Here is a 24,899-nt window from a genome sequence, read left to right as displayed (position 1 = left end):
CCCTTCAGAATTTTCTTCATAAGCATGAATCTTTAGTATTCTTCTCAAATCTCAACACTCAGAACTCTGGATTTGACATTGTCATTGTTGCATTGCGAGTGACGCAAAAGACATTTTAAAGTCCAATCTGAGTACGTAGAGTGTCTAAACTGAGCATCTGTAAAAATTTGATTGGAATCGCCAATCAAACCAAAGGTGGTTTGAATCCAAGTTGCAAAAATCAGATGTCAAGTGTTGTGTTTGCTGTTCAGGCTATCAAAATCAATCTATATCCGATCTGGATTTGACAAAAATTGGATTTAGGCTGTCATTCTGAATACAGCCTAAATTACTCAGCATATAACTAGCTTCTTTGATTTTTGTAAGTCTACTAAAGTTGTTTTCTGGGAAGGTACATTTATTGCAGTCGTTATTTTACTCAAATATTAATACTTTTCAGGTTTCATATGATTCTGTTTTGTATTGAAAATGTTCTTGTTTACACAGGGCTCTATTTTGTGTTTAATGTTATCCAATGGAACCAATAGAAACTAACAAAATAAACCCCACAAATCACAACCCCTGCAAGCTAAACTCTTCAGAATAAAAGTCCAGTCATTTGAGTGGGTGTTTCCATAGCACTGCACCTAGATTCCTAGTTTTGATCATTGATGGTGGTTATATTTCAGTACACCATTTCAGATGTTCTTTTTGATATTATTACACTATTATTATGATTATTATCATTATTATTATTATTACTATTATTAGTATTACATTTATAGGTCAAAAGACTCAACAATAATGGCATTAATGTATGTTTTCCATACACTTACGGGAATATGGCAAAATTTTCCAGCCTAATCTCTGTTTGCTGTAGTGCAGTGTGGTGTGGTCAGCTCTATTATAATAGAAGCTTCAGCATCTGCCCATTGATTTCTTGTATAATTGTGTTTTGAGTCGCCACATTTTCTGTTCTTTTCTAACTTCAGGCAAACATGTTGGTGTTAATCGACCGTATAGTACAGACACTGCAGACAGAGATTAGATACAAAAATGCTGGAATATTCCTTAAAGGGGTCATATTCTAAACGTTTTATGGAGCAAAAACAGTTATCATTCATTTTAACATGACTATTTCCCAACCTTCTTTATCCCTTTGGCTGTTTTTGTTGCTGACTGATAAATGTACATAAACTCTGCTCTGATTGGCTGCCTCATTTCAAAAGCAGGGCTGAAACACTTTTTGTAACTTTGGGGTGAATGGGCAGGGCTAAACTGCTGTAGACCGAATATGCAGATTTCTCAATACTTTACATTAATGGTTGTGCATGATCCCCTTTTTATCTACTTTCTCTGTAAGAGAAGAGTAAATAGTGACGCATATACCTATGGATAAACATATATCTAAAGCGAAAAATAAATAAATAAATAAAAGCTTATTAATTTTGCGCAGCAGACAGCATCTCAGCACACGTGTATCTTCTTCAGTTCTGTTGAAAAAGCATAACAAGTGGACTTTCTTAACTTGTAATGGACGTTAATATAAGAATAAACGTTTTCCAAATAATTTTGGACCACTTCTGTCTATTCATCGTGAAATTTTAACAATGCACGCGTTTTAAAATTAAAAGTAGGTTAAAAATAAGCACAGAAATAGAGATACAAGGTTTTCCGGCAACAGCAAAGATATTTAACAAAATTATACAGAAGCCTCAAAAACTGTACTGAAGCCTCAAAATCTCAATAACGGAATCATGAAAAGTGCTGTTCATCTAATGGGGACAGTTTTGGTGTCTACCAGGTCTTCCAGGTGGTTGTTAGGAGCTTTATTTTCTCCATAGCTTTTAGTCAGTTTTAGAAACTCATTACTCTCCTTTGACTTTCCTCTTCCGTATGCCAGTTCATTGTCTTACATGTTTGGTCACAGTATAATACCATATGTGGATCTGTTTTTCTTCTAAAACGTGGAAAACAGTGAAAAGAAAGGGTAACTTCTTTGCATCTTTGCTAATGAAGAGAAACAGAATTACAGAAAGTCTTAAGAAGCGTAAGGACGCTGTCACGTGATGAGGACCAGGGCCATTCCAGCTTTGATCACAGTTTTGTTTTTCTCTTTCATCAAAACCAGCAGTGTCTTTTAGAGCAGTCACAAGTATTAGTGATGTACAAAGAGTCTTTATAAGATAATGTTCCAAGGACAAATACAGTATGTCTGAAACAAAACCGGTTTGTACCCTACAAGGTTTACGCCTCGCTCTCTAGCAGCTGTGCCATTTGAACCCACCCTAAAAATAAGCAACATTTCATTTCAATGGCCTAGAATTTAATAGAAGATTCCAACTTTTTTTTTTTTTTGATTAAGCAAAGAGCTGTGAGACTTGACCCTCAAAAGTGTATATTTATGGTCATTTGGCTTACAATCCCACAGGCTCAGTATTGAGCTACTACACAGACTTCAGTGCAAAGTTACTGAAATGTGTGTAAGCAAAGTTTAGATCAGCCAAGGGCTTCTGGCCATTTATAGTTAAATGTAATTACGTAAATACATAATTACATAGTTCACTGTAAAATATTTACTTGTAAAATTACAGTAACTACCTGGCAGTTTCTAAAGTATAACGCTGTTTATTTACAGTACCGACACTGTAATTCACAATTACATTGCTGGAATCCAAATATACAGATTATTACCCTATTTTTTATTTACCAAGATTAACTGTTTATACAGTAAGGAACTGTTTATCTACAGCACCTGTGCACTATACTATAATTCTTATTCCAGAATAATACTGTACTTATATAATAAAGTTGTCTGCTCTAGAAATCTTATGCCACAAGTTTCATATAAGAATGACCAGTGTTGAATGACTATCAGAGTTAGGCCTTCAGTTCAGGCCATAAATAAGGTTAAAAACAAAGAACACATCTACAGTAATGCTAATTTCTATCAGCGTCACTATGAGATTCTAGTAGTATGTTAGTGCTACATGAACATTTAGGCCGTTCTAGATTAAACACAGACATTCGAAGCTTGTGAAAGTTTTATTTAAAGCTTGTAACTGACTTTAGCCTATATTTGAGCTTGTATGTATCTGTTTTACAGTAACTCTTTCAGTGAAGAGTGCTGGTGTAGCACTACCCGGAACACTGCTTAGACTACTCATATTGACTATAATATTTTATTACTAGTTTTTAAATCTCTTACAAGTTTTGCACCTTTATGCATTTCTGTGCTGATAGATAATTTTCCAAATCAAGCTTTAAGATAATTTAATGCTGCTTTTCCGTATTCCACACATGAAACTTAAACAGAGCAGAGAGGCAGCATTTTGTTTATATGCACCAAAAATATGGAACACATTACCGATAAACAGTTAAAAACATATTTCTTTACTTTTGCATTGGACTAGTTTTTTTAATATATATTATTTCCTTTATTGTTGCATTTTTACTGTATTTTTCTTTAAACCTTTATCTTTTGCTTTTTACTTGTAATTATTAATATATCCACTTTTCCACTATTTAGGTTTATTTCATCTTTGAGTATCTTTTTTTCTATTCTTCCTCTGTCGTGTTTACTTTGTACTGTGATGCACTTTGAGCTGCATTTTTAATGTATGCTATATAAATGCTATATAAATAAACATTATTATTATTAAAACATTATCATATTCACAGTCAGTTATCTTCCACATAGGCCTAGAGTGAATTTTTTTCCTCACAAAATTGATCCCACTGTAAATCAAAGCATGATGGGTTGATTCCTCTACCACTACCTAATGTAGTTGGTAGTTGGTATTGAATAAACATGTAAGGCCTTGAGTCCAGCTCCTGAAGTCCTAACCAATAGGAGAACTCGCTTGGCAGAATCTACAAAGATACAATCCTGACTGGATTATTTCAATATATTTTAAAAGATCTTTTTGCTTCCAACCAAAATTAAAGAATGAAATAAGAGTAAAATATCAGTATAGGATGAACTACTTTGACAGAAGATCATCATATTGGAAAACCAAATAACATGCATTCAAACATGAATTTAGGTTTAGAATAATATGTTTAAATAAATAAATATTTTTGTGAAAGCAAGGAAAACTAGAGTATGCACTGCAAAGAACGCTTACTGTACTTTACTTACTGTAAAATCTGACATTTTCCCTCTTTGGCAAGAAGCTCCTATGAACCAGTCTTTAAAGCGGTGCACTGTTTCTGCTATAAATGTAAAGTTTTTACAGCGTATATGCACTTGCAATGCAAATTACACTCTGTTCGGACATGTTCGAGCCTGCACTACTGGCTTTTTTGTTGGTTTTGATGCCAAGAAATGGCAAAAAGATGCCAAAAATGGAAAGAATCTTTTGTTTATGCAAAACAAGCCTGTACACACAACAATGACTTTTTATCAAATTCAAATCATAATAAAACATCTCCTCTTCTGCTGACAAACAAGTGTGGCCTGAAAGTTTGGCATCTGGACTTTTTAGTGTCTCAGACTTACGATAGTACTTAAAGAGAAATTTAGAGAGAAAGTAAGAAGAGGCGTTTCAGGGTGGACATGCCTGGGTGGACAATAAAAGAGCTGATCAAGGAAATGTGGGTCTTTTTACAGATATGTGTGGATGACTAATATGTATGGACGTACATAAAGCTGTGTTTGGGATCAAAATGTTTATGTTTCGTGAGAAATATACAGATTAGCAGAGGGATCAGATTGTTCTTTCCGTTTGATAAGAGTTGCAGCACCTGTCATGAGACTGTGTTGTGTGCTATGAGGTCATAGGCCGAGGCATTTTGTGCATGTGTTTGTATATGTTTGTGTTTCCATCATATAAAAGTCATGGTTTAAAACTGTTTATCTGGACACTCGGTATGTTTGCAGGTAAAAACACTATATTACATTAGAATACTAACATATATGAGTTTACATAAATATAGTAAAACATAAATATAGTAAAACTTAAGAAGAATGGGTTGTTTTCAGTAAGGTTTTCATTGTACTGCTTAGGTACAGTTAAAAAAACACAGTTTTGGTTTCTGAATTCTCACTGCCTTTCAGCCATCGCATGGATTTGTACAGTTTCATCACCTGATTTAATTTGAAGAAGTATTGAATACATAAACGCAGGTATTAGATAATAACTGTAAATTATGGGCAGACTTATTTGGTGAGAAATAATCTGTATAATAATTTGACTTTCATGCATTTAACTGCCAGTTAAAACAGTCATTAAGTACAAGTTATTTGTTTTAATTCATTTCAGTTATACTTTTTGTTATAAATTACGTTATATATTTAGTTTTTTTTTTCTAAGAAAAACAGGAGTTTCTAAAACTGGGTTTCAGAAAACTTAAGTTTTTTGTGTGATTACTTCAGAAAATGATCAACCAACTTCCAAGACTGAACTTTGGAGGTGTGTCTCCAGTTTTCTTTGAGCAACTGAAAGTGAGTCTCCTGAAAAAAAAGGAAGCTGTATTAAAGGTAAAGGGTGACACACTTAATACTGAAATACATATGCTGAGGCTTCTGTTTAATAGCCAGTTAAATATGCTTTTTGCCTTTTTCTACCACTGACAAATGAATAATTTGTCTGTTTTGACTGGGAATTAAACAAATTAATGGTGGTCTCTGACTTTTGCAAAGCACTGTATAAGATTATGTTGTCTTTTTTGTTATCAGTGGTGATAAACATGATTTCTTAAGGGTCAAACAGGCCACATTTCTGTCTTTCTGTCTGCCATCTTGCTTTTTGTTCGGGTTGTAATGAATGGCTCGCATTTCAGCTCTCTTCTAACCACACCCTCGAATTTTTTTTTTTTTTTTTTTTTCTTGGTTTTAAACGGACAGGGTGTTCTCTCTTCTCAAAGACGCATTACGTGAAATCCCCATAATGATAAAAAATTGACTTTGTGTGTCTCTCGGGCCGCGGAGAGGAGCGCGATTGATCTTCCTCAACTTTCATCTCGCTGCCTTTACTTTTTTCACATCGAGGCAGAAACGCACCCACACTTCTACAATTAAAAAAAAAAACTGTGATAGCGTCACATTTGGCAACGCAGGAAAAGTCCTGGCACCTGGTAGACGCTGACAGTTACTGGTTGCTCCATGTGTTGGCACACACACACACACACACACACACACACACATACACATACACATACACATACACACACACACACACACACACACACACACAGGCAAATATGGAGTGATCTGGCAAAGAGAGCAACACGTACATTCCTCAGTGCGTATCGCAGCAACAGCTTTATGACGTTTGTGCAATTCTCGGTACAGTACGAGCCTTCAAATTCTTAACCGTTTGATGGTCAGAAGAAGAGCAGCCAAAAATCCCCAAAACAAAGCAAAACAAAAAAACAACAAAAATGTTTTTGGAAGCGGCTGTGTGCGTGTTCATTGTCAGTCAACATGTAGTACACGTTATGAAATTATGATTAGATTTTGAGATTTCAAAAGCCTGCATTGTTTTTTTTTCGCGAATGCTTGTTTTTGTGAATCTGGTTGCACATCTTTTTGGAGGTCATAAAAAAGTCTTTAATTACATGCATCTGTCCTGTCTGCCAGGGGCTTCTGCGAATACAATGGAAAATATGTGAGCACAAATAAAGCCAATTTGACGAGGGAGGGATAAATAAACAAATAAACAAACAAACCCAGCACTGGTCTTTTTAGAAAAAAAGAGACATCTGACAGATAAGAAGGACTGAAATCTGTTACGTTGTCAATTGCTTATTGCTAGGCAGCCGTCACACTCCGAAGCTGCTCGCATCCTTTTGCCTTGTTTGCGTGACTTAATGACTGAAACTTTTCACGAAACTGGAAAAGAAATGAAAAAAAATCGTATTTACTTTTTTTTCCCTTCTTGTTTGCTTCTTTAGTTTAGGCACTGGAGCTTTGAGGCTAACATAGCTAACAGGTCATCGAAGCCAATATAATAGCAAATAGCATCATGCCTGAGCCTACAAACATATTCACTGCAAATAGATACAAGTGACAATGCATGCTAATGTGGAGGTCAGAACACTCAGTACTCAAGGGGGTGCTAGAGGGCAGATCAGACCAGGATCTACTATTATTCCAACAGCCTCAACAGCTGAAAGCGGACAGTAGAGGAGAATGATCTGCTTTAGCTGCTCTGTGGAATGGAAAGGCAATAAAGCATCATATATGTGTATGTTTATGTAAGCAAACCATTTTTGAGTGATTTGTCTGCTGTGGCAGTTGAGAAAGCATACTGGTGGTACCAGAGCACTTGGACAGGTTTGGCTGTTACTGTAGCGTCCTCAGAATGCAGCTCACACGTGATATTTTTTAACACAACAACATACAAAAATGGGACCGCACAGCTCAAAGTATCTGCGTTTGCATTCTTCCACGAAATTTGTTTTGGTCTAAGTGGTCACTGTCGCCTCCAGCTGTATAAAGTTAAAAAACATCAAATTAATGACTTAATCTCTAGACTTACTTAGACTTGATTTCTGATAATGTATGACTATATTCTGTCATCCGTAAACATGGACAAAGTCGTCTTTGTTAGCATAGTTAGCAACATATACCGTCTAGTTGTCTAGATGTGTTCTTTGTTTATTCTATTGAATGGCGGTCTTTTATTGCTTTATTCTTATATTAATGTGTTTTGTTTTACCTCCTTCTGTGTTCTGCTATTGATTTGTAAGTAACTACAAGCTATAAAGATAAAAGTGTTGTTGCTATTGTTATTGTTATTATTGTTATTATTATTGTTTTATTACTATCTTGAATTTTGTCCATATTTTGTGTCAATTAGAGAAAATTATGTAAATTGGATCTTTTTTGGCCAAGCTGTTCCTTTAAGAGTCTGAGTAGCCCGGATAAGCGAGCATTGCTACAAGCTTATATTTGGGATGATCGTGTTCCTATGGCCAAAGCTTTTATGAGTCATCCTAAAGTGAATGGGACTTGTTGGAGTGTGTGTGTGTGTGTGTGTGTGTGTGTGTGTGTGTGTGAGTGTGTTTTGTTTTTTGTACATGTTCAGACTTTACCCACAAAAAAAACAAGTCTAACGTACAAGTATAACAAAATGCTTTAAAAACAAAGTGGTATATTATACTATATATACGTATATGTATACTATACTATATAGTGGTATATTATAATATATATTATACTTATGGACCATACTGCCCTGTAGTATTACATATATGTAACAGATAAAATTTATCTATAGGCCTTATTTGCATATTATTATTACATTTACATTCACTTCTACAGCAACTACATATATATATATATATATATATATATATATAATATCCATATGCAGCAAACATGAAGCAGATTATTATATTACATTATAAATGTGTATGACAGTATGTCCTGATATTGTACATAAACAAGTATGAGTGTATATGAGTGTGTATGTGTGTCTGTGTGTGTGTGAGAGAGACTGAGTGAGTGAGTGACAGAGAGAGAGAAAGAGAGAGAGAGTTTAGAGGGCATGTGAGGACACCAGGCATGAAGTCTTTAGCTGGGCACAGTGGCCTACTGAGGATGAGTGTGTCGCTGAAGGCCGGGGCACAAGTGTGACGTAGCAGTCTAGACAAAAGAACAGGGTGAGTCTCCCGCTAAACATTTAACTGCAGAAAGAAAGAGAGAGAGAGCAGGAGAAAACGAAGAGAGGGAGGCTTGGGAGGGCCTGTGCACCTCAGGTTGAGCGTTTGGAGTCTCCACAGGGCTCTAAATGTTATTTATAGGTGTTTTAGTCACTTATTTGTGATGCTGCAGTCTGACAGTGTCATGTTGTACTTTCCCGTCTTCTCTGATGTATGAATGTAGGTTAGGCCATACAAAATTAAAGAATTATATAACGGGCCGTGTCTGAGGCTGGGGTGCTCCGAGCCCTTAAAGCGCTAGCAGTCCACACTCGCACTCATGTCATTAGCACCAACTCTCAGTGAACGGAGCAAATACGGATTACCCTCACGCTGGGCTCAGAGACGGATGGAGTCAAATGAATAGTCTGGCTAGTGTTGCTAATTGTCATGAGACTTGTGTGTGTGTGCACGTTTGTTTTTGTACATTTCCAGGACAAAATATGTCCTAAATGTAGTAAAACTGGATAAAAACAAGCCCTGAAGTGCTTTTTTTTTTTAAACTGAAAGAACAAACCACTTTTTAAGACAAGGGTTAGGTGTACAAAATTCTTATTACATATACAGCGTGAGGCAAAAGTCAGACCACCGCTTCTTTATTTTCCAGTCAAAACTGCCATTAAAGTACAAGTTATCAGTTTTTCAGTGTCAGAAAAAAAGTAAATGGCCAATTTCAAAGAAGCCTCAACAATTAAATATAATATTATTCAAATATTTAAATTTAATATTCAGATTAACACTCTTTACCTTTATTCCAGCTTCCATTCTTTTCAGGAGACTCACTTTCAGTTTCTTGAGTAAATCTGCAGACACGCCTCCAAAGTTCAGTCTTAGAAGCTGGTTGATCATTTTCTGAAGTAATCAAACCCATTCAGTGGTGTTGAGGTCTGGACTCTGGGGTGGTCAGTCCATTGCTCAGCTACTTTGTTTGATGTTTCCATCTCCTTTTCCAGTGAGGTTCTTCTTAACAGCTACACATCCTATCAGACCCGTAGCGCTGAATGGTCTTCTCACAGTGGAAGAATGGAAAGAAACACCTGTGGATGTTTTCAGATCTGAAGCAGCTTGATTTCCTCCTCTCTCTCAAGGATGAAAGCGTTAAGTGCTGTTTATCTGATGGGGGCAGTTCTGGTATCTAACAGGTCTTCCAGGTGGTTGTTAGGAGTCAAAATTTCTCTGTAGCTAGTTTTAGAAACACTTCTTTGCTGAAAAATAAAGAGTAATGGGTTGTCTCTGAATTTTGCATAGTATATATATATATATATATATATATATATATATATATATATATATATATATATATATGTATATATGTATATATATATATATATATATATATATATATATATATATATATATATATATATATATATATATTATTATGATTATATAGAGCTGTGTTTCTTAATGCTGATACTATGGACCCATTGCCTGGCATACTTTCAACTATTTTCCATCTCATCATAGCTGATGCAGCTCATCAACTGATAATAAAGCCTCTCATGAGCTGGATCAAGTGTGTTCAGGCTGGGAATCGATAAAACTGTGCAGGACAGTGGAAACCCCAATGGGTAGCAATAAGAAACATATAGCCGCTGTCCAAAGAAAAACATGTATCTCATTGTTTATTTTGTTTGTTATTTTTTTGTATCATTTAAAATCTGCAACAGTCCTTTACATTGTATGAACATTTCCTGATAAATGGACCAATAGAACTACTCAAAATATATTTGTAATAAAATCTCTTTGCCACTGGCTTATATTAAAAATTAAAAACGCTTTTATATTCAATTTAAAAAGTTCACATTTTGGGAATGTGGCAATATATGTAATACATCTTGCCTGTATTATTAGTAAATGTAGGTACTTACGTACATGTAGTACATATTGGATGTACTAAATATTTAATATAGTACTTGCATATCGTTTTTGTTGGTACAAAACCTTGTATGTCCAAAATGGTAACATTACTGTAATAAGAAAAAACATACTGTGCTTTTAATGTAATGGAACCAGAATCTTTTATAAGTCATTTTAAGTCATTTCTTTTGGTCCATTGATCATGAAATTTACAATGTAAAGGACAAAAGGCATTTTCAAATGATGTCAAAAACTGGAAAACAACAGAAATGGAGATACGAGGTTTTGTTCCGAAAGTAGCGATATACATATTATATATATATATGGGGTATGTTATTATTACATATGTGTACATGCATGTGGAAGAAGTGCCTTTTTTCTTGTGCTGTTTAGCCAGGACATTTTTTCAGGAATCGCACTCAAACGTACGTTGTTGAACAGCTTATTGTGTAATCATTGCAAATAAAACGTGTTTAAAGAGATTTTGTGGTGGGACACCAAGTCCTAGCCTAGTTTTGTATGTGTGCATGTGCGCGAGCGAGAGAAAGAGAGAAAGAGGGTGTGAAACTGGATATCTGAGGAGAAATAACTGTAGTTCACTCAGATTGTGATGGTATGTTTGCACTGCACATTTTCCAAATGCTTTTTTTCCCCGAAAATTTTGGTCTTACATTGAGAGTTTTTACACAGAAACAATGAGAGACTCAGTTTTCAGAGCGTGCCTGTGTATTGTGTGTGAGTAATGCTCATATTTTCTTTACTTATAGAGGAATTTTTTTAATCAGTCATGGTTCAACAGATCAGAATGGGAATGAAATTGAAACACATTCTTAACCAGCCTCTCACAAACCCCCCCAATCTACCCACGAGCCCCCGGTGCCACCACAATTGCGCATGAATCATTATCTTTAGTTTTCAGAACGCGTTAATAATTCCTCACTGCTCCACTTTTGCAAGCAGCTCGACTCAAAGCCTCTGGAATCTTCTCGAGATCGCCTGTTTGATGCGATCCTGGCTATAAACTTATGCTGGATCATATATATTATCTACATTCTAAAACATAAAGCCAAAAGCCAAAGTGGGTACTTTGGAACGAGAACCACCTTTAGTTCACTAAAGAACCTTTCAGTGGATGCTTCTTTGAAGAACTTTTTTATAGTTTATAGAATCTCCATATAATGTAAATATAGTTGTTCAGTGTATGTCACTGACTGGGTACTTCAGAGTAAAAAGACATATACATAAAATTCAAATACATAAATACATTCAAATACATAATACATTCAAATACATAAAAAAACTACATAAATTCCTTTCTGGAAATGTTCATTTTAATAGAAATGAAACAAAAGAAGCTATGAAAGTCAACTGGCGTTTTCAATCTATATAACCACGTCAAATATTATGTCTCCAAAACTGTCTTTCTGTGTGAAATACTGAGATTCAAAAGACTGTGTTGAGCTGCTAGTGAGCAACGAGGGGAGAAAAAGTGGCTGAGAACCCCCCACAACTGCAGCGTTGCTCATTTCAAACAGTCCTCTACAACTGTTTGTACAAAATTAGCTTTTAACCACAATGAAAACATTCAACGTTGACCTGTTTGCTCACTACTGAAAATGAAAATCCAGTTCTGGTTTTGTAAATAATATACATTTTCATTAAAATGTGTTTCATTAACATTATTGAAGAAAATGCGCCTGCTAATGAAATTGAGGGAGCTCCAAAACAGGTGAGAATTACTTTTTACTAGATGCTGTGAAAAAGGGGGTAACGTAAGTAGCATCTAATACAGTGATACTTGGATAAATTGTGGTATTAAATTAAGCACTAGTATAGAGCTTACGTCAGCCAAGTGAAGCAATTGGGCATTCGGTTACCCATCAGTGACCATGCTGAGATAAGAGGCCGTGTGTGTGTGTGTGTGTGTGGTAGTCCGGGGGTCCGGAAGGTGCTGCCTGGCTGCGGAGTGGCAGGTTTGACCGTCGGTTTCCACTACAAACACACCTGGCTCAGGGAGTGTATGATTTCCCTCTGGCCTGCGCTGACCCTGTAATCAGGCATGGTGTGTGTGTTTCTGTGTTCTCCATGCTGTAAAAACCTGTGGGAAACACACACACACACACACACACACACACAAACGTGTCCTGATATGTGGCTAGAATTTTTGCTCTCACCTTAAAAACATCAATTCACTTAGTTTCAGTTCAATTCAGTTCAGCTCGGTTTTAACTCAGATCTGCTCAGGTAGTAATATTCTGTTCAATTCTATTCAACTGAGTTAATTTCAGCTTAGTTCAGTACAGTTCAGTACAGTTCATTTCAGCTGGGTTTGTTTTAGCTCAGTTCAGGTCAGTCAAATTCAGTCCAATTCACTTATGTTCATTTAGTTCAGTTAAATTCAGTGCAGTTTGACTAAACTGTTCGGTTTCATTCATTTCACTTTTCTTCAGTTCAATTCAGTCAATTCAATTCCTTTCAACTCACTTTCATTCAGTTCGGTTCCATTTAAATCATTTCAATTCTGTTCAGTTCACACTACGTTGCAACTAAGACCAGCAGCCATTGAGGTGGTGAACTTTGTGGAGATTTATGGAGATTTGGGGGTATTTGGTGTCCATTTCCCCCCACATAAGAGTGTCCAGTGGGGCATGAAGGAAAGATTAGATGTTTTGGAGCTCGTTTTGTGTGGCTGTGAAGGGCGCCAAAGCTTTCTCTCGCTTGTTACTTCTTTCTTCTTTTTGCGCAGTTCTGGTGTGTTTTTTTCTCATCTATCATTTGGGATCTCGTTGGCACTTTTCTTTCACAACCTCCTCACCCATTTGTACTCTCCAAAAAATCTCCAGAATAAATGAATTTTAAATTTCTCTATGCTAATTTTGAGTAGTCTCAATGCAGGTGTTAACCCTTTAAACTGCATATGGGTCCACATTTCGATTCCTCACTCCAAAACTGGTATAACTTTACACATTAGTTCCGTAGTAGATGGTGAGAAAATCATTTATATGCTGAACAATAAGCTGAATAATAAAAACACAGTTTTAAGGTTAAACAGCTTAAGGCGATTACAAGAAATGTTCATGCATTTGTATACATATAGGTCCCTTAAGCTATACAGTACTGTGCAAATGTCAGAGACCACACTTCATTAATTTAAAAACAAGTCAAAATGACCATTAACTACAAAGTATTCTGTTTTTAGCTGATTTCTCCAACCAAAATAATCAAATCATTTTTTTCCAGTAACTTATTAAAATAACTCAAACACTTGGCTCTCTTTTGTGAAATGTTGTCACTGAGAAAAGGGGAAAAAATAGTAAATCAAACCAGCATCTGAGACTGAACTTTGAAAGTGTGTCTGCAGATTGCTGTAAAAATCTGAAAGTGAGTCTCTTGAAAAGAATAGAAGCTGTAATAAAAGTAAAGAGTGGACACAGAAAATGCTAAATAATTTGATATTATATTTGGTTGTTAAGGCTTCTGTGTAATTTCCTGTTAAATATATACATTCTGTTTATTTATTTTTTTGATGATGTAAAATGAGTAACTTTTATTTATTGGCTATTTTGAATGGGAACTATTGATGAAATTAAATGAAGGGTGGTCTCTGCCATTTGCCCAGTACTGTATATAATTTATGTATTTTTGGTTTTACAGCAGTTACTGAATGATCTGTTTTAATAGTAATAACTGAATAATAAGCCAGGAGTTTAAGGTGTGTAACACGTCTCCTCTGCTCTCTTCTCCGGTTTGTGTGTGTGCGCGTGTTGGCAGGGCAATCGTGAAGACTGTGTGAGGTTTGGACGGCGGCCGAGAGAGAGATGAAGTGAGCGTCCGGCAGCTCTCCTCACACACTCGCCAGCACCAGCAAACCTGTAGCATCCTGCCCCTGTGCCTCTCACACACACACCACTACCCTACAGAGCGCCATCAGACTGTAAGTACACACTCACACGAGTGCAGTTAGCATGATGTATACTGTACATGACATACACTGTGCTATACACTGTATATACATTGTTGCTGCTGTACTAAAGCTTCTAAACACGCTTTTGCTTTTATTATTATTTTCTTTTCACACCAATAAAAACATAAGCTGACAGAGCTGTTATCTGAACATTTCCTGTTAAATGGGTCAATAGGTTTGTCAGATGTCTTTACAGTGGTGGTGATAAGAAGCAGGGGTCGCCATGACTACAACACAAATATAGACATTTTATTTATTGTCCAAAACCACCAGTGAACCTACACGTGTCTTCTGAGTTTATATGTTGATGACGGGAAAGTGAAAGTGAAAAATCAGTTGAAAAATTAAGCTTTATTTGAGTTTATATATAGAATGTTGATGACGGTAAGATGAGCTCTGTTTTGCCCAGGCTTCTCCACATTTCTTCTCTAAACTGTCAGGCACTAAGCATTGTACTCACAAAACATTCTGAAAGGGAAGGCATCAAACTTTTTAGATGTCTGGTTCCTATCACCACCACTGTGAACAAGTTAAGTTTCTCTATGATTAACCATTTTACATCAAACCACTCTGAATGACTTTGTTTACATCTTAATCATTAAATTATGCAGAAATTTTGGAAAAGACGATGTTTGTACCTATTCTATATCTAGAATGTGCAAGTGTTACTTCTGAGCCTACAGGTGCACTTTTTAAACATGTGTGTGGCTTTCTGTACCCAAACCCACTGAGGGCCATTTTCCAACCTCTCTTCATTCTTCAGAATTCAACTGAGCCTGTTTTTAGATCTATGACTTTAGCACTGATGTATGTAAATAATCTCTGTTCTGACTGGCTGATCCATTTACAAGTCAAACAAGGCATAGTTCATTGAAATGTACAGAAAAAAAAACTGTAAGATTTGCATATTAACTTTGAGGCTAAAGGCCTCTAGTCTGAAAAGGCTGTTCTATGTATTCATGATTGTGATGTCACAACTATGATGAATTCAGAACAGTCTGTCAGGTTCCATGTATGGACCGGGAACTGAACCATGCTTTGAAAGAATATTTACATGCTATGACAAATTCATTTATAGAACAAAGCAAGGAAAATTGAGTTTTGGGCCCTTTAAGTGCACAGACCCTACAGTATACAGAACAGCCTGTAGACCCCAGGCCAGCAGACTGTATATTTGCCTCTTTCATTCTCTCACATCACTTGAAAAAATCTACAGACATCTCGTATCGTCCACTGTGCGGAATTAAGTGCTTCTGTTTACATTACCAAATGCATCGTCTACTATTCATGCACACAAACAATATACAGTGTCAGCTAGACCGTTCATTCATTCATGTGCACACCTTTTGTAAAATTAATTAAGAAAATAAAAGAATGAAAACTGCACCTAAGGATTTGTGTATGCTTATGTGGAGCACCACACTCAAACATTCTCTTGGATTTCAGGAATAAAAGTTTTCTTGCCACAAACATTTACACATTCAGGACCTTCCTGGTAGTCAAGCAAGACACCCATGGATCACCAACAACAACAACAACACAGCAATCAATACCAAGTATTTAGAGACATGCTCGCGCACAAGTGTGCTCACACTCATACAGCTTTGACAGATTTTCACACACACACCCACACTTGCACTTTCTTTCACTGCCTCTTTGATTCATCTGCTCAACCTTCAAAGTTAAAAAATATTTCCAAGAGACTGCAACCTCTGTCATTCTTGTTTCTCAAAGCTTTCGTAGCAGGAATTCTGTTGTTTGCAGTTTTTATGTGAGTCATGGGATTAAAGTAGTGTAAAGTGACTGTAATCAGAAGTTCCAATGAGCCTGTGTTTGCTGGAAGAAGTTTGTTTTTATAACCTTTTAACACATCGCATAACATTTAACTTTCTGCCTAACTGACGATGCCGCTAATTTGACATTTTCAGTTTGATAATTATGCGTAGTAAACTCACCGTGCCTCTTTCTAATAGACTAATGATAATTTGGAGATCAGCGAAAGGTGTTGCAGAGCTAAAAGGGAACTTAGAAGTGGAGAAAAAAAAGACAGACTTTATTTGAATGTGACGTGTTTCTTTGGAGAATGGAGCGTGCACAAAAGAAGAAGAAAAAGACAAGGAGTGAACTGATTGTGCTTTCAAGTGCAACGTGCAATGCTTGAGTGTGACTCAGTGAGATGAGTTTTCTCACAGACAGAGAGAGAGAGAGAGCTAGAGAGAGAGAATTGATGTCACCACTGTCTACAGCAATTAATATCAATTTTCAAATGTGTTTGTGTTCTTTCTGCAAAGACTTGCAAACAGTTTCAAAGCTGCGCCGTGATAAAAGATGAAGAAGCACGTCCAAAAGTAGACATTTTGTGGCCCGTGTTCCATGGTGTTTGTTTGCATGGTTGGATTTTCTCAGATGGCCTCCAACATGTACACGTTAGGCACAGGCCCCTTAGGATGGCTTCTGAAAATAATCCCCGAGAAGAAAGAGAGAATTTTTCATGATAGCATCGTGGCCTGATGATTTATTTTTGGTTTTAATTCATTTTTGATGCAGAATGGAAACACATGCCTCCTGCACAAACAACCATAAAGTAAACTAGACGCTGGCCCAGAGCAGCTCAAGAGTGCCACCTGTCTGCAGAAATGCTCTCAGCTTTGACTGACCTCAGCCGCTCTCTTCATACTCTGAGCTGTGTCCTGAATGTTTTAAGCTGTTTGGCATCATTTATTTAAAATAGACGGGACTGGTTTAAAATAAGCTTTTGAAATGACATCTGAGGTGTTTGTTATCTGCCACTGACTGTTAGAGTGCACTTAAAGCTATTGTTTGTGTTGTCATGTGGTACCATAGCATTCGTAGTATAAGCCTTTAATTTGAATACAAAGCCCACACTGTGCAGGCTCAGGCTAAATTAACACACAAGCACATTTCCAAGACTTTCTATTAGCCAAAGTCAAAATATAAATAATACTATTTGCTCTGGGCCAAACTGGTAGTTTACATTCTTAAAAGACAAATCAGTCACCTATTTACGTATCATAAATCAAATAAAGTGCTGGCTATTTATCTCTATGAGTCATGTATAATGATGCTATTACATTTAAGTTCAGGTGTAGCAGCAGCTTTCAAATACAGTGCGAGCACACTTCTTTTATTTACCTCACAAAACTGCAACACAGATTGGACAAAATCAAAATAATAAAACATCCAATTTGGAGCAAAAATCTGCCAATTCCAATCATGCATCTCTAACACTGTTGTTATTGTCACATAATACTGAGGCAAGGCAACTGTACTTATGCATTTTACTGCAGCTTCTTTCAATGACTTGAATGACTGAAAGTCTTTACAGATATACAGTATTCCTCCTCTTTTAAATCAGTGACATTTATCTGAACATACCAATAACCTTTTTAATGTAGAAGCAAAAATGCACTGTATAATAGGAAGTTTTGTTACTGTGTGTTTGAGTTGTATACTGTTTGAAAGCTAAATAAGGAAACCCCTTTCTTTCAGAAAAAAATTAAAACACCTAGGCTTATCATTTGTAGTCATTCAACATTCTTTCCTGTTATACATATACTAAGATGACATCTAGCATGTTGCAATAAACAGTACTGAATGTACAGGCACAAATCTGAGTGAGAGAAATTCTCATCAATCCAAATCTGCAGTCATTTCAGGGAAACAGACTTTGGTAAGTTTAGCTACTTTGTATAAAACTTGCATACTGTTTCAATGTAAAACGGGAACATTTGAGCTTTTAGGGCAAATTGTCTTCACAATTAAACCACAAGTCCAGATGCCTTGACTCACTACTACTAGACGATTCATTGACCTGGATGACTACAAACTTTTGATATATTTCTCCTGTTATGAATCATATGATAACATCTACTATGTTTGCTACCAATTAAGTAATTCAAGAATAGGGGCACAAATTTGAATGGCAGAGCTTTCAACCATGTCAGGCAGAGGGGAAAAACAAGCTGTTGTCAGGAAAGTTTATCTACTTTGTGTGAGACTTGCATACCGTTTGAATGTTAAACAGCAGGACATTTTTGAAGCTGAAATATATTCAAATGTGGGCCATTCTTACTCATCAGCGTTTGCATTTTCTGTATGCCTATTTTCTGTTCAGGTGACATCAGTTGCAAGGGGATGACCGAGCGCATTCACAACATCAACCTTCATAACTTCAGCAATTCTGTACTTGAGACCCTCAATGAGCAGCGAAACCGCGGGCACTTCTGTGACGTGACCGTTCGGATCCATGGCAGCATGCTGCGAGCCCACCGGTGCGTTCTGGCCGCTGGGAGCCCCTTCTTCCAGGACAAGCTGCTGCTGGGCTACAGCGACATTGAAATCCCGTCCGTGGTGTCCGTTCAGTCCGTCCAGAAGCTGATTGACTTCATGTACAGCGGCGTGCTCCACGTGTCCCAATCAGAGGCGCTGCAGATCCTGACCGCGGCAAGCATCCTGCAGATCAAGACGGTCATAGACGAGTGCACGCGTATTGTCTCGCAAAATGTCGGAATCGCTGCTCCTGGAAGCTTCCCGGTTGTCCCCGGAGATTCGGGACAAGATACACCCCGTGGGACGCCCGAATCTGGCACGTCCGGCCCCAGCAGCGATGCGGAATCGGGATACATGCAAGCAACATCCCAGCAAAGCCTAGACCGGGTGTATTCTTCTCTCTACTCCAGCTGCACTGGGTTAGGGTTGCAGAATGGCACTCGAGGAGGCGAACGCCCGCACTATGCTGCCGCCTCCGGGGCGACTGCCATCAGCTACAATTCGGCTATCCCACTGCAGCAGAAGGAAGGTGGTCAAGACCCGGCTTGGATCACCCGCATCCACGAGCGCTCTCAGCAGATGGAGCGCTTCCTGGCTTCGACATCAGAGAGCACACACTGCCGCAAGCAGCCAAGGCCCGTCCGGCTCCACACAGGCAGTGGAGACAACGTTCACATCAAGCAGGAGCAGGGAGATGACTATGGCTGCTATGGGCTGGATGAGTGCCGGGAAGACAACGAGCAGACGGAGGGCGCTGACAGCGAACCGAAAGGTGAAAGCTTCGACTCGGGGGTCAGTTCCTCCATCGGTACTGAGGCTGACTCTGTAGAGCAGCAGCAGTACCTGTCCGGGTTTGGTCGTGAAAACGGTGCCCAGGGCGAGGGAGGAACACCTGTACAGATCGAAGTCACCGACTCATCCCCTGAACAGACCCAGGAGGGTATGGAAGATAACAACGGACAACCGCAGAATGCTGGCAGTGAAGTGGCCATGCTCCAGCCACCACCTCCTAACCCTGCTGGGCCTCCGTCCGTACCCGGTGGTCAACTGTACATCCGACCCGGAGAGACACTGGCCAGCAACTTGCGCATGCCGCTCACTCTGACCAGCAACACACAGGTATGTGTTGTTTTTTTTTGTTTTGTTTTGTTTTTTGAGAACACAAAATGACAAATAATAATGAATAATAATAATATACTGTAAACTTTTGTTTGGCTAAATAACCATTCAGATATGTGCCTGTGAAGAACATTCTGGATGTTTTTTATAATGTACAGGTTCTGCACCAATATAAGGGTTATTCCTAAAATTTTTACATTATGTGGAGGTCATTAAAACCTTTCGATGCATGGTTGTTTAGAGAGCCATTTCTGTGAATAAGGAATGCACCTTTTTAAAGTTGCAATGGGAACTAAATCTAAGGCTAGAATTGTATCTGCACTGATATTCAAGTATTAGAACTGAATTAATAGAATCGAACAGAGTGTGAGAATCATGTTGTACTGAATAATTTCCTAAGGAATCATAATCTAATTATCTGTCTATAATAATTTATCACATTTAATCACTTTGATAACTTTTCAAATATGATGCATTCTAGAAGTTTATTTTATTTTGTATTCACTCTCAGTGCTCTACAGCTTTCTTTGTTATCTTGTAATTATCTGCAGCTGTAGATTCTTCATTCTGGACACATCTAAAATTTCTTATACACAGGTTATGGGCACTGCGGGCAACACCTATCTGCCCACACTTTTCGCCACGCAGTCGGCCACCGAGAACAAGCCTTTCCTCTTCAGCCTGCCCCAGTCTATGGGCAGCCAGCAGCCGCAATTTGTGGCCGTGCCGCCCCATAGCCTGCCTCCGTTTCCCAGCGGCCTCAGCGGTGTTCCCCCACCATCCGGGGCCCAGCAGCAAGCGGCTTCAGGGGTGGGACAGCAGGGCGAAAAGAAACCCTATGCCTGCACTCTCTGCTGTAAAACCTTCACTGCCAAACAAAACTACGTCAAACACATGTTCGTGCACACCGGTAAGCAACACTGACGTCTCACCTACTTTTCTGCTCTCAAACAATTAAGGCTTTGAAATCTCTCTTTATACATTTTACTTAATTATTTTTCATTTATAGACTATTGAAACACACAGCGAAACTGTGTGGAAGGTGACTTTAAACTTTATATGTGCCATGTTTGTGTTTTGAGTAGAAGAGGAGATATTCGTTTAATTTAATTAACACTTTCTGTTTTGAGTAAAGTCTTATTTTATAGTGGGAGAAACATTATCTACATTTGTGCCATGTTTTACTCATTTCAAGACATTTCTTCATTATATACATATTTACGTAATTAATGATTTTAATATAATTACATTCAAACAGTATGGAAAATGACAGTAATAAACCTCTCTTAAAAAACAAACATACTAAGCAGAAAAATGTAGACGCTGTTCACACTTGATTGATTATTTAGAGGGACAATTACGGTTAGCAGTTAGGGTTTATTGACTGTTATGAATCACCTCAAATAGCCATTTTTCTGTTTGTCTGCTGGTGATAAGATGCGACGTTACAAATGAGGCAATCCACTTATGTTTTTTCTGATTTTGGGAGTGATGAGCAGCAGTCTGGCCTTTGTTCTGCAGCATAGGCATGTGCTTCATACTCAAAACTCATTCTATTACAGAAAACTGAATGCGGTTGTGTATGTTGGGCTTCATTATGGCTGTGTACTGTGTTGGCTATCTGAGGCTGCAGAGCATACAGAGGAACCAGATGGTAATCATTGATGGATCTGGGTGGTTTTTCTTGTATGTGTAGTGTGTTGCAACATCCTTCTCTGCATAAGCAGAAGACATAGAGAAAGTCAGAATTGTATTGTTCTGGGGGTTTAAGCTGTCTATGAGGAGTGGCTAAAATCATTTAAGGAGAAATAATGTTATAAAATGTAAATCTCAGTTATTGATCATTGACTAAATAATCAAAATTCTCATCTTTAATGTACTGTGTATAGTAATTTCCAGTCATAACAGCTATTAAGTACAAGTTGCTTCTTTTTCAGCATCAGGAAATAAGCACGAAAAACATTTAATTGAAAATTACACAGAGAAACTAAATGTAATATCAGATGTAATATCAGAAAGTGACTCACTATAAGTTTTCCAAAGAAATCTGCAGGGATATTCTTCTACGCCTCCAAGGCAGCTTCTTTGTTAGATTTTTTTTTTTAATCAATTTGCTTTTCTCCATGAGATTTTCTTGATAGCTACACATCCTTTCAGACCCACAGCGCCAAGTTGTCTTCTCATAGTGAAAGGGAGGACAGAATCACCTGTGGACGTTTTCAGATCTTAAGCAGCTTGATTTTCTCCTCTCTATCAAATATAGCTTTAAGTGTTGTTTATCTGATGGAGGACAGTTTTGGTGTCTATCAGGTTTTCCAGGTGGTTGTTAGACCCCATTTTCTCTGTAGCTTTTATTCATTTTTTCAACTCTAGTTATGGAAACTCCTGTTTTTTGTTTTCAAATATTTTCCTTTAACTTTTTCTTTCTTTATCCAAGCGTATTGTCTTATTTCTAATCTCCTCAGAAATATCTCATGAAAATGAATAACTTGTAGTTAATAATAGCTTGTACCTGTTTTGACTGGAAATTAAATAAATGCGGTGATCTTTGATTTTGCACACGGCCGTATGTATTGGCGCATCTAAACACGGCTATATCTGAACCTAAGCTTAACACCAGTAACAGGAAGCTTTACTTTTTCCTGTGAAAGCTATAGTTTATATGTAGAAAAAAGCAAATTAACGCGCACACACACATGCACACCTACGCATCTTGCATTATCAGTTAGTGAATGGTCTGTGGCAGTGGCTCTGTCTACTAGGCGACTAAAACTGCAGAAACTCACAAATGTGAAGAGTTCCTCTCAGCACACTTAGGAAGTCACCTCAGGTCAATTGCTTCTTACTGCCACGTCTGGAGGCCAGAAGTGGTCATGTTCAAGATTCAGTCTTCACTCTGTAGAGTAAAAGAGCACAATAATTAGCACATATCAGTGGTCTATTAACTATAATTAACAGTTATTAAGGCAACGCTTGATCACAAACCACACCCGCCTTCTCATAGAACTAGATGGGCTAAATTTGATTAACAGATACGGTAGTGTTTGCTGTGCCTAAAATGCCAAATAGAACTTCAGAAAGTCACAGCAGGATGCCGAACTTCAGAAATATCATCATTTACATTCAGTAAAACATGTTGATGAGTGATTGGCGGCTTTATGAGTCACAATATATTATGTTTACAATATAAACATGACTATTTCTGATTTTCACAGTACCCCCATTAATAATGGTAGTCTTGGTAAAGATGAGAGGAAAAGACTTAAAGTTTTTTTTATTTTAACCCGTTAATGTCTACATTTAACAGCTTGTTCAATTTGATCTACGTGTTCTCCAAGCTTGCCTGTTTACAAATCTTTACAAAGATTTTTTTAAGTGATCACACCTGACTAAAAAGTTCTTAAAAATGAGTAAAATTTTCTAATTAAATTTAGCCTTTTGGTCAAATAGGACTACTGATTTTTCATACAACTGTAGGAAACAACATTCTAACTCTGAAAATTGTATGAAAATTACATTTAATCAAAAAATTCAAATGAATACTGTTACGGTATTTATAACTGTGGCAAACAGTTATAAATCACTTCAGACTTTTTCTTTATACATATAGATTATACTACAGGCTATATTATGTAACTGGTTATAATTAGTGTGTGTATATGTGTAATTAGTATGTTGCTAATGTTGGACCAAAACAACATATCTCTATTTTAGTCTTTATTTTCAAGAATCTGAAAATACCAGCTTCCATTTACATTTTGTTACAATTTCATGATGAATGGCTCAACAGAAATAATCCACAATTACTTTAGAAAGCAATCTTGTTCCAATGTGTTCCACTGAAAGTTTTTTCAATTTGTCCAATTTCTTCAATAGTTTTGTCATGACAGCAACTGTACCCTTATATTTTGCTTGTGCCAGATATTCTTATAAGTCCTATAGTGCTGTTAAGTCCACAACAATGCTATATCCTTTTGTTTAGCTCTAGCTGTGTTCCTCTAGGTTTGCCTGCATATAACCTTATTTTCCGGCTGTTTTTCTTGGCAGTTATTTGAATGTGTGTTGGTCTTAAGTTACTATGCTAAAGTGAAAGTGACTTTAGACCATGTCCAGTACTGTGGAATGTTATTTTTTTATTATGTAATAGGGCTGTCGGACTTTGACCTCTGGTTAGTCATCCACCATGTGGCTGTAGTTGAACCCTACTATAAAGCAGCTACAAAACAGTGCAAGTGTTATTTTAAAGGAACAATAGGTCCCAGTGAATTGGTGGATGGGTGAGGTGTCGGTGGAATCAGCGCTCATGCGGAGGTGCAGTGAAGCTCAGTTTGTTATATACACAGGAAGAGATAGATTGAGTTTATGTGAGATTAAAGTCCGTAACACACGTCACTACTCTGAGGATCAAAGACTTCTGATTGGGGAAATGCGCATAATAATTAGCACTTCATGGACATGAACCACTGGAAGATCTGCACTACATTAATAAGGAGATAATATAACTTTCTAATTAACTCTGAATATTAATATGACCTTTTTAACCATTTTTCACTAAACCTCTAAAGAAATGCCACATTACCTCTCCAGGAGAACTGTTTCTCAGCACTGAACCTGACCAGGATTTCAGAAAAAAAGAGAAAGAGAGCGAGAGAGATCTGTTATTCGGTTGAATACAATTCAGTTTTTTTTCTTTGCAGTGCTTTTTACAATGGACAGTGTCACAAAGCAGCTGTACAGAAAGTATCATGAGGAAGGAAGTGCGGGTTTGGTAAAATGGCGAATCAAGAAATCTGAACCAAGTTGCTGGAAATAAAGTTCTTTGGCTTATACAATAAGCCCAGAAAGTATTTGGACATTTGCTCCAATAATTAAAACTGTATTACTTTTGCTGTGTTTGCAGGGAACATAATTTTATCATAATGCATTGAAATTATATTTTCTAAGTTGTACTGACTTCACACACCCCGTCTTGTCTCCAGGCAACTAAACATTAAAACATTAGGTTATGAAAAGGTAAAAACATGCACATTTTTATCTG

General features: G+C 37.3%; 1 protein-coding gene across 3 annotated transcripts in view; it reads left to right on the top strand.

Moving 5' to 3' along the window:
- zbtb20 (zinc finger and BTB domain containing 20) overlaps positions 1 to 24,899 on the top strand; it is a 117,078-nt gene that overhangs the window by 74,677 nt on the left and 17,502 nt on the right. For all 3 annotated transcript variants that reach the window (XM_017702910.2, XM_017702909.2, XM_017702911.2), the window contains 3 exons: positions 14,260 to 14,422; positions 18,588 to 19,861; positions 20,459 to 20,771. In XM_017702910.2, the coding sequence (XP_017558399.2) occupies positions 18,608 to 19,861; positions 20,459 to 20,771 (1,567 nt within the window). In that variant the 5' untranslated portion in view covers positions 14,260 to 14,422; positions 18,588 to 18,607. The remainder of the gene's footprint in view (positions 1 to 14,259; positions 14,423 to 18,587; positions 19,862 to 20,458; positions 20,772 to 24,899) is intronic.

This window comes from Pygocentrus nattereri, chromosome 23 (assembly GCF_015220715.1).
Source record: "Pygocentrus nattereri isolate fPygNat1 chromosome 23, fPygNat1.pri, whole genome shotgun sequence".
Classification (NCBI taxonomy): domain Eukaryota; kingdom Metazoa; phylum Chordata; class Actinopteri; order Characiformes; family Serrasalmidae; genus Pygocentrus; species Pygocentrus nattereri.
Note: the sequence above shows the minus strand (reverse complement) of the source record. Positions and strands in the feature narration are given on the sequence as shown.